The sequence below is a fragment of the Sander vitreus genome, chromosome 11, assembly GCF_031162955.1.
Source record: "Sander vitreus isolate 19-12246 chromosome 11, sanVit1, whole genome shotgun sequence".
NCBI lineage: Eukaryota > Metazoa > Chordata > Actinopteri > Perciformes > Percidae > Sander > Sander vitreus.
This window is the reverse complement of record NC_135865.1, coordinates 13,442,367-13,452,493: the sequence shown is the minus strand read 5'-3', so window position 1 is coordinate 13,452,493 and position 10,127 is coordinate 13,442,367. Positions and strand designations below refer to the sequence as shown.

Sequence of the window (10,127 nt, the reverse complement as noted above, 5' to 3'; positions counted from 1 at the left end):
TTTCTTCTTTACATCCCTGATGAAACGAAACTTTGAGGTTTCGGAAGTTGTCAGTGGCTAAGTATTTCCCCATTGATTACAGCCCATTACCAATAACCACAAACTTTAAGTCTAACAACGAAAATGCACAATATCGGCCACATCGTGTGTCGTATGCAAACAGCGGTTTAATGTTGGATTACTAAAGCAATCCTTTGCTAGGGATTATTCATTTCAATTTAGTTCGGATGTTGTGTTTTACTCGTGAGTTTGTGCCAGCACTGACTCTCCGACATCACATACAGTTACACAGTTACCCATGATATTATACCGCCAATCGCTAGATGATGCTGCAGCCTAGCTCGTCATCAGTAAAACCGGGCAGCCAGCTACGGGAAAACCCACGACATGAAATACGAAGCATCCCGTTGGTATCTGGCTGTTATTGTGATATTTAACTGTGCTTACAAGATAATTACTTTCAACACATGCACATTTTATTAGCAAGAATAATCAAGGTATGTCAAACCTTTTGTTCATGTGCCATATTTGCTCGTATCGAATAACGTTATTGTTTAGGGCGAAGCACGGCCTACAATACATCTTTGTTGTCAAGTAAGCTAGAGATAGTGTATTTCTGGTTTTCAGATTAGCATGGCGATTATTGCTGCCTGTTCACATTGATGCACCTAATCATGTCGTGCACTGGCAAACAGTATGGCGTCAGTAACGAGGAAGTAATAGAAAATATAATATAATACGTGATTTAGCCTTTAGAATATTTTAACAGTAATAAAGCTGATAGGACGCAGCTTTGTATAATGCATGTCTACCCTCAGCACCACCACTGTAAAGCATAACTAATGTGTTTATCCCTTTCAGATGGTGCCTATGATGTGTCAAAGAATGAAAACCCCTCCCCTCCCACTCTGGTTGTAGATTGCACCATGTTAGATACAACCAGTGATAAAGACCAACGGACTGAGCACTGCTCAGACTGTGGATGCATCCTTGTACAGCCTGACTCTGATTCAAGCAACACTTCAGCCCATCCTAAACAGCAGCGAGTGCACAAAGCAGTCAGTCCTCCCAAATGTCCATCCTGCCAGGCCGGCAGCAGCCTTCCAAATGGGCGACGCCCCATCCGCCTGGACCCTCACAGCTGCAGCCTGTGCTCTAAAACCTTCATCTCCTCTGCCCACCTGGCCCTTCACCTCGCCTCTCACAAGGAGAGGAAGTTCAGATGTGGCACTTGTGGCAAGCACTTTCATCAGGCTTCCCACCTGGTGGCACATAAGATGATCCACAGCGGGGACAGGCCATTTAAATGCCCAGAGTGTGGTAAGACCTTCGGCCGCGCCTCGCATCTGAAGACCCACCGGCGGCTTCACACAGGCGAGAAGCCTTTTAAGTGCACCTACTGTGACAAGTCGTTCACACAGAAGGCTGGGCTCCTGGCACACGTTCGTCTACACACAGTGGAGCAGCCATACAAGTGTGAGCAGTGTGGTGAGGGTTTTCGCTCTTTGTCACGCCTGCTCTCTCACAAGGCCGAGGAGTCGTCTGGGCAGAACAAACCAGTGTCGGCACAGGCAAAACCAGTGTCAGCACCAGCACTCAACCAGCCCAAGAAGACACAGAGTAGCCCTGAGAATCTGAAGTGTGGCGTCTGCTGTCGCACCTTTGTACGATCATCATACATCAGACTGCACATACGCCTCAACAAAGGACAGCGGCCTTATCACTGCAAAGTGTGCAACAAGACCTTTGCCAGGCTGGATACGTTTGTGAACCACTGTGATAAACACTTACGAGAGAAAGGGGATAAAAGTGTGGTAAAGGAGGTAAAAGACAAAGTTGTTAAACCTCCCTTGTTTGTCCCACTCTCCAGGCCTCCTCCTCCTGAATCCTTATCCACTCGGCCTTTATCCTCAGAGGTTAACACACGCTCCAGAGCAAAAGCAAAGAGTAAAACAGAGCCATGACCAAGAGGAATGCATCCACACAGACACAAATGGTCTTTAACCAAGAAATGTGGCATAACTATTCTGCCATAGCAGATGCTGGACAGTATTGTCATGTTGTCATTTTCAAAAAAAAATCCCAAAAGAACACAATTATTGAAGTTACTGTATATGTTTACAATTACAATTTACAAATGATCAGAGAAAGGGACAAAGAAAGAGAAAATGTGTAGTTGAATAACTATAAAAATACTGTTATATGATTTATATCATTAGTTCACCAATTGTTAATTGGTACAGTTTGTATTAAGTTATTTTTTATTTAAAATAATTTAATGTTCTATGAATATCTTTGTAAGTACCACAATGTTGCTATTTTATCCCCTGAGGCTAATTAACACTTGTAACAGTAACATTTCAATGGTGTACATTGTTCATTCTAATCTTTAAATATAGAAAAAAACTCTCTATAATATCTTTAACTATTATAATTCATGGTTAATGTGTTTTTATACCCATACAAGCCTATTGGCATGTATAGCACTCAGAACAAATTACACAGAGTAAAAAAAATACACATAAAAGCATATTGTGGAGGACTGAACCATTTCTTTTATTGCACCTTGAGACCACAAATATCTGTTGAAAACAGTTTGTTGTTTCAATTATCGACCATTGTCTTCTATAAAGCATCTTATTCCACCTAGCCCGATGAGCATTCAAGTCAAACTTACAGTAATGCTACACAGTTCATTCTTAGCATGTAACTTCTTTGTTAATCTGCCCTTATAACATGGTTCATGGTGTGCTGTATCACCTCGGCCTGTAGTTATCAGGCTTAACATTTTAGGACTACATGTCCTGTCAGATGAGCTTCCTTTGGCCGTCACACTTTATTCCCAGTCAGCAGCAGCTCCCCGCTGATACCTCACTGATCCTAAATTCAACAGAAGATTTATTAGACTGTTTTCCTGTGGATCTCCATGGCTGACGGAGAATCTGTCACCTCCACATGGGGAAACTCTTTGTTCCAACCTATGGACAAAGAGAAAAAAACTCTAAGGATACCATTTACAACTTACAGGTCAAGTTAGGACTCTTGAGAGGCTAATGTTTGAACAAAGTCACATTGCATGAGAGTCACAAATGTAACCACACTGCTGTAAAAGATAATTAAACAATCTACCACCCCTTGGGCATAGTTAATGCATTAGATAAGGAGAGTAGAAAGTTTAAATGATTGCCTGGCAGTTGTCCGTTTCCTTTTTGCTGCTGTTAATGCTCCAGTGCAAGGTAATGGTCATGTGGCGTCTCCAGACGGAGTTCCTGCGCAGGAGAATGGTTCCACTGATAGAGTCTCCTGCATACACACTAACTGGCCTGTCCAGCATGAACAGAGTCTGCTTCCAGTGTGTTGGCCTGAAGAGAAAAGAGTCTACTTAATATTGTCATGCATTGCAGTTTTTGACCCTTTTTAGACTAACATTTAAGCATATAAAATTGTTTAGAAAGTATTTGCTTGCAACTCACAAATTATGATTATTTGAATTATCTGTATGGGCTTTTAAAGGGCTCAGGAGCACTGCTTTTAGTCAATAAACTATCCTTGGTAAGTGATTTGACTGTTTTACTGTGAGTTTGGTCCAGTGTTTAGCTCCACTGTTGCACCTCCCGTCTCCAGGCTCTCGAAATGAACAGTGAACCAGGAGGTGAATCCATGGAAAACACCAGACTTTTCCACACAAAAATGAAACTGACCCTTTATTTCCTGAGAAATGAAACATAGGGCTCTATTAGTTACACAATCCAACTTGTGTGGGGTGGAGCAATTCCTTATTAAAAGAAACAGAAACAGTACCTCCAGGTCTTTGACTTGCAGAGTGTACATGTCCAAGCATAGGACATCACAGGGAGCAGTGAGGCAGTCATCAGGTTCAATGACATGGCTGAACTTTGGCTTGGTAAAGAACTCTTGCTGTGCCAAGGGCCTGCAGAGACAAAACTCAATTAAAAAAACATATAAAACAGATATCTCATATAACTAGACAGAGAAAATGACAAATACAATTTAAGCACACATAAGATTATAAGAAGATAACTAAGTTATAGACTAGAACATAAACAAATAATACTCAAAAGAGGAAATAGTGTAAGAGACAAGCCAACCTTTACAAACTGTAATCACATCAATCCCATATGCAAACTATAAATGCAGGGCTTGTGCACAATGTAACAACACAACTAGACAAACTTGGTTCAGCCACCCACACAGGTAAAACATGCAAATCAGAGGAGATAATAGAGATAATCTAATACTATTAAATGGGTGTAATTTACTTTTTAACATGTCCTTGTGAAAAAAGGATATGGTGGAAAAGTGATAAGATAATTAAAACAAAGACTAGAGTAACATAAAAGTACCAAAAAAAGAGATGTATTCAGTTGCAGCACCTTTTATGGAAATTACTTGTCCACTCTCTTACCTGAAATATATGTGAATTGAGAAAGTATGTTTGTCAAAGAGATGGGGAGATTTAGAGAAGAGGGTAAATGAGGAATTAGACTTAAAGCCATTTCAGTTGAGTCTACTGAATGATATGTTCTTCAACAGGATGGCTTTGAGAAGAATTGGAAGTGTAGCTCTTTGATAATGTATTGAGTTCAAACATAGAGGGACCGTGACATTAGTTAGGGTTATTCATAAATATTAAGCACTGAGGGGGATTAAGATACACTGTCTTTTGGAGAGAAAAAGAAACATTTGAATAAATGGGATGATATGATATACAGGATTTATTTACTTGAACTGAGAAACTGATGTTCAACCTTTTTCCTTATTGATGGGTTAGAATGAAAAAGTCCTAGTATCTGTTGGGGAATGAGGTAAAACGTTTATTGTAATGATATACTCTGTATTTGTGTGGATAATTTAAGTTTCTGTATGAACTAAGGATATGGAGATTTTGAAAATAGTATGTTTGAAGGAAAAGATTTTGTATTCATGGTATGTATGGTGATATATCGATATCGACAGTTCAGTGTGCTGTATATAAGGAAACTATGAACAGCCTCAGGCACCACCCTGATAAAGGCAAGATGGCCAAAAACGTTTGGTGAATAAAGCACAGTGTACTGGACTTGCATTGAAATAAGTCTCTATCGACGACATTTCATTTCCCGGGATTGTTCAGGTGCCGCCGGAAATTCCGCCGGATATCCCTAATTTTCGGCCGGATGTCCGTCACCTTCCGCTTTCTTTGAGTTGGCATTCTAAACTCTGGTCAATTTATGAGGACTATGGTTAACTGCTCCTCAGATCTCTGCAGGGTAAATCTAGACAGATTTGATCTGTTGAATCTGAGTTTTCAGTTGCACAACTAAAACAACTTTTGAATGTTCCACCAAAACAAGTTCCTTCCCGAGGCTATTTTGCAGAGAGACCTTAATTGAGCCGGGCGCTTTGCGCTGCCCAAGATGATTGTGATTGGTTTAAAGAAATGCAAATAAACCAGAGCATGTTTTTCTCCCATCCCGGAATGTTGTGTGGACTAGCCAGACCTTCCTCCGCAGCGCTGTGGAGGTAGGTCTGGCAATGCGTGGCTATATTGAAGCTCACACTGGTCTGCACCTTGCTGTGTGTACGCTCTCAAAGTAAGAAATTGGTACATACTATATGTTATCACAACATAATATCACAGTCTTTTGGTCACAATATTAAGTCTTATGCCATGTGAACGCCATAGCATGAATATTCTAACCAGGATAAGACTCAAAACTGGGATCCTGTGGTGCATGTAAACACACTCCATGAGATGTGGTTGAATGCTTCCAAGAAAGCCAGCAAATGGCCATTGACACGAGATTATCTTGTCAATGTACTATTTCTTCTTATGCTGTTTAAATACCAATTAGCTGTTTAGGTCAATGTTAATTGCGGTTGGACAATGACCGTTTTCTTGTTTCAGGGCAACATAAGGCAACTTACAGAAATACAAAGTCGTCAGTGAGTTGCTGCCTAAGATGCTGGTGGATCAGTCACACTGGATCTATTTTGAAAACACAATTACTACTTGCAGAATGAGGGATGTATATTAAGAATAAAGAAATGTGTTTTTGAAGCAATGTAATTGGTGCGAAAAAAGTTACTTGTACTTACATTATTGAGTCAACAGATCACCCTGTGTTTGACATACAGTATAGATTTGTGGCATGAAGAGTCATTACATACAAAATGTATTCGCATAAAACAAAGTACTTTTGTGACTGATAAACACGTGTTGCTCACATGTGACACATGCCAGTTTTGAGTTTTATTGTACCACAAGTTAAATGGTTAAATGGCTTGCCATACATGTAGCTTTTACTCTGGATGTCACACATAATAGCCATTCCTACCATATCTAACATCAGTACCTGGCACCACAGACTATTATGCTAAATGTTTAAACTTCACATCTGAGATTTGTCTCTTTTAAATGTTTACTAAAAATGATATTTAATATTGTAGAAAATCTAAGTATGTACAAAATAAAGTATAAGTGAGACAGGATAATATTATGTTCAGTGAGAAAAGTTGACTTACTGAAGAGGAGTGAAGTCCAGGCCATAGGGCTGCTCCCAGAAGGCCATTTTCTCTGCATAATAGCTATTGGCCTGACATGGCACCAAGGTGAGGGCCGCAGATGATGGCCACATCACGCCGCCTTCCTTAAGCCAGCGGTCCCTGGCCAGCAGAACTGACTCTACCATGAACTCAAACTAGACCAGAGAAAACACAATGTGGTATATTCAAACCTAAATGGGACTGAGAGTGGAAGAGCCAATCAATCCAATAACACTGCAATAATACAGAGATAAAGCATCTTAAGCAGAACAAATCTTCACACAATAACTTGTATTATTCGTAATGGCAGTGTCATTTTTACCAGCAGGCAGTTTCCCATCCACTCAGACACCAGGACGTCCACCTGCTTAGGTAGCTCGATCTCCTCAGCTCGTCCCTGGAGCACCGTGACCACCTGCTCACAGCCGTTCTGCTTCACCAGCTGTCTGGTGTACTCGGCCATGGAGCTCGCCTCCACAGCATACACCTACAATACCACAGATACATCATGCTGTTAAGGTAGAAAGAAACACTCCTCGTCCAGCAGATGGGAGTATAGGTACACCAATGTTTTATATGCAGTGTACCTGTGAGTAAACTGAGTAGTTTGGTACTTGATATAGACATCACGACATTTCTCATATTTCAGGCTATTTTTTCTAGGGGAGAAAGAGCTTAAACTCTGGATTATGCAATTACAGTATGCAAATTGTCATTATATTTGAGTGTTACCAGATGCAAATTTGTTCTAATGTTCTAAAACATCTTGGGGTTAAACCTTCTTAGGTATCTGAATTAGAGCACTGTTTGTGTGTGTATGCACATGCCAGGCAGGATTAGAAAGCTCTAATTCATTCCCTGAATGGTTTTTATTTCCCCAACTTATTTTATTTAAATTTTCACAACACGTGACATACAGCACAGTCCATGGTGAACAAAGCATAGTAAAAACAGTGTGTCACTGTTCCCTTCAATTCCCCTACCCACCCACAAACCAACCCAGTTCAGGTCCAAAACAGACGGGGACACAAAACACAGACCCATGGACACTGACAAACACACACCAGTAAGGGCACACAACATCAAAAGACAAAAGTGAAAAAGTTAGACAAATTAAAAGAGATACAGGAAGAGAGGAAATGAAACAAAAAACAACAAAACAAAAAAAAGTGTGGGGGTCAGCTGGTGTCAAGTAGAGCGGTACAGGGCGCTCGGTCCTCAAGTCAGGAGATAAGCTGAGGGAGTCAAAGAGTTCTAGGAAAGGGTTCCATGTCTCTAGGAATGTCGCGATAGAGCCTTTCAGAAAATATCTGAGCTTCTCAAGCTTCTTTGGTGAGCACCTCTTAAATCCAACGGTCGTGTGTAGGGGGGCGGGAGAGCCTCCAGTTGAGTAAGATCAGTCTCCGGGCTAGCAGAGATATAAATGCCAGGGCCTGCCTTAGTGCAACAGGGAGATCAGCATCAGAGGAACTACCAAAAATGGCTGACAAAGGCTTAGGGGGGATAGTGCGATCGAAGGCTCTGCTCAAGGTGTCAAAAATACTCAACCAAAAAGTGGTTAATTTAGGGCACATTCCCTGAATGTTCGAATTAATATATGCCTCAGGATCTGAGCCAAACTGTCTGTACACTGTAGACTGCATTACCAGCCACCTGGGTGTTTGTGTGAAAGAGCCTCGGTGTTTGAGTAACTTCCCCACCAGCCACATTTTACATTACCTCTGAGGGTTGTGCCAGCTGAGCGCAGAACAGGCTGATGATGCCAGTCCCACAGCCAAGGTCCATCACCACCTTACTCCTCAGAGAAGCGCTGTTGCTGACAATAACCTTCCGGTACGCCTCAGTGCGACTCTTATCTGACAACATCTCCAAGTGAAGCCTCTGTGTGATTTAAAAAAAAGAAGTAATAAAGTAAAATAACTGATGTGATATGAGGATATGACCTATCAGTGCAACGTGTGACAAGTCATGACACATGTTGTAGTCAAGACGATATTGGTAGTTACAGTTCTTTTACAGAGACCCAAAGGTTACAAAGAAAGATGAGATCATGAATAAATAATATTTCAAATCATTACTGACAAAAAAGGAAGACATTTCGAAATAATCTAATAATTGTTTTTAACTCAAGTACAATAGGCTGTCCACTCAGCAACAACCAATCACATCCTAGTTTGCCTTGATTGAAAGACAAAGACTGTGTGATGAAAAGTGGAATAAATAAAATGGTCATTGAGAAAAATGCTGTTGTGAAATCAAAACACAGACATTTCATGGTTAAATGAAATTATCTTATTTATTTAATATTAAACACTCTAGTTTTGCCCATTAATTAAAAAATGTGCATACTTTCAACATCTGACAATTATTTTTCAAAGCATGCCTTAAATTTACCTCCCAGGCAGCCATTGTTTTTAATGTAATGCAGTACATGATGACAATCACTGCACAGATACTCGAAACCTTGGTTGTCAGCTAATCCATCACAGCTTTAGTTTTTTGCCCCAGGAAGGAGGAGGGTAGTGGTATTATAATAATAATGGGAATTTGAATAAACTATTAACAATCATTGTAATATAGCAGGGCAAGAGTTGATGTGTCTTCCTGTGTGGTGCATTCTAGGAAATGATGACCTGCAAATGTTTGAAAGTCAATAGCTGAACAGCCGCCTTTTACATTTAATTTACATATATATTCTGGGTTTGATTTTTCAACATTATTTTATGAATGTAATGCATTTCTGCAGCTATCTGAAATCTCTGAAGTTGTCCTTAAGAACACCACCAAATAATAGTGCCATATAACAACTACATTACAAGGATAAAATCACTTTGACAAAAGAAAATATGTTTACTGTGATGGATTACATAGCTCAAGTGAGTTTCAGGTCTCTGCATGTTGATAGTCTTATGTTGAGTCTTATATATAGATAATTAGGCTGTGACATGTAAAATAGCATGATCCTTTAAAAGGTTCTAACCAGTGTCCCATAATTGCCGAAGTATTCTTCATCTTGCCATTGGTCCCCCAGAGAGGTGTGCTCATCCTCCTCTTCCTCAGCAGCAGCATCCTGGTGCAGGTAGCTGGCAGGGACATAACCTCTGACTCCAAGCAACTCTGCCCACCACCACTCTGATGAAGGCTTGGCGTGCACGAGCAGCTTGTCCCCACTGCTGAAACAAAGCTGCGGGACAAAACAGCACAGTCAGAACTACCCACCCGACTTTCAACTTTCCGGTAAAGGTGTGCAATTATTACACTGTAATGCGTCTTTGTGGGGTTTTAACCTGGTCGCTGCTACTTCCAGTGAAATTAGACAGGGCAACATACTCTTCAACAGATGCATCACCCTCTTTCTCTTTCTCAGTCTGCATGTCTGACGGTGGTCGTTTCGACTCGCCTGCGGTTTGGTTTTCCTAAAAGAAACTAGTTAAACATTTTCACGAGACAAGACGGTGCATCTGCAGGTAAAGAATACATGTGTACTTTTGTGAAATGAGCGGTAAAATCATCACCATAACATTTCAACTAACGTTGAACGAATGCTTCCTGTTTTGACGTCATATTAAGTTACTTCACGT

The 10,127-nt window shown here is 40.6% G+C and overlaps 2 protein-coding genes across 3 annotated transcripts; one reads left to right on the top strand and one right to left on the bottom strand.

The window, feature by feature from the left end:
- The first annotated feature begins 141 nt into the window (after nucleotides 1–141).
- On the top strand, nucleotides 142–4,108 carry LOC144525152 (uncharacterized). The gene is made up of 2 exons (XM_078261701.1): nucleotides 142–497; nucleotides 862–4,108. Exon 2 carries the CDS (start codon nucleotides 927–929, stop codon nucleotides 1,962–1,964), a length of 1,038 nt encoding a protein of 345 aa, XP_078117827.1. The 5' UTR covers nucleotides 142–497; nucleotides 862–926; the 3' UTR covers nucleotides 1,965–4,108.
- Nucleotides 2,889–10,127, bottom strand: prmt2 (protein arginine methyltransferase 2). Of its 2 annotated transcripts, none has more exons than XM_078261699.1 (10): nucleotides 10,062–10,127; nucleotides 9,834–9,962; nucleotides 9,527–9,730; nucleotides 8,266–8,427; nucleotides 6,869–7,033; nucleotides 6,526–6,701; nucleotides 3,802–3,931; nucleotides 3,575–3,711; nucleotides 3,188–3,362; nucleotides 2,889–2,978 (listed from the first exon to the last, which is right to left on the bottom strand). In XM_078261699.1, the coding sequence occupies exons 1-10, from the start codon at nucleotides 10,062–10,064 to the stop codon at nucleotides 2,946–2,948; spliced, it is 1,314 nt and encodes a 437-aa protein (XP_078117825.1). In that variant the 5' UTR covers nucleotides 10,065–10,127; the 3' UTR covers nucleotides 2,889–2,945. The 2 variants fall into 2 exon arrangements, with proteins under 2 accessions (XP_078117825.1, XP_078117826.1); XM_078261700.1 differs by having other exon boundaries at nucleotides 10,080–10,099.

Coding starts and splice junctions, on each gene's coding strand:
- prmt2 (XM_078261699.1), bottom strand. Junction 8,428..9,526: donor TCGGCAATTATGGGACACTG/GTTAGAACCTTT, acceptor TAAATCACACAG/AGGCTTCACTTGGAGATGTT. Junction 6,702..6,868: donor GGATGGGAAACTGCCTGCTG/GTAAAAATGACA, acceptor TCTCTGGTCTAG/TTTGAGTTCATGGTAGAGTC.
- LOC144525152 (XM_078261701.1), top strand. CDS start 927: ATGTTAGATACAACCAGTGATAAAGACCAACGGACTGAGCACTGCTCA.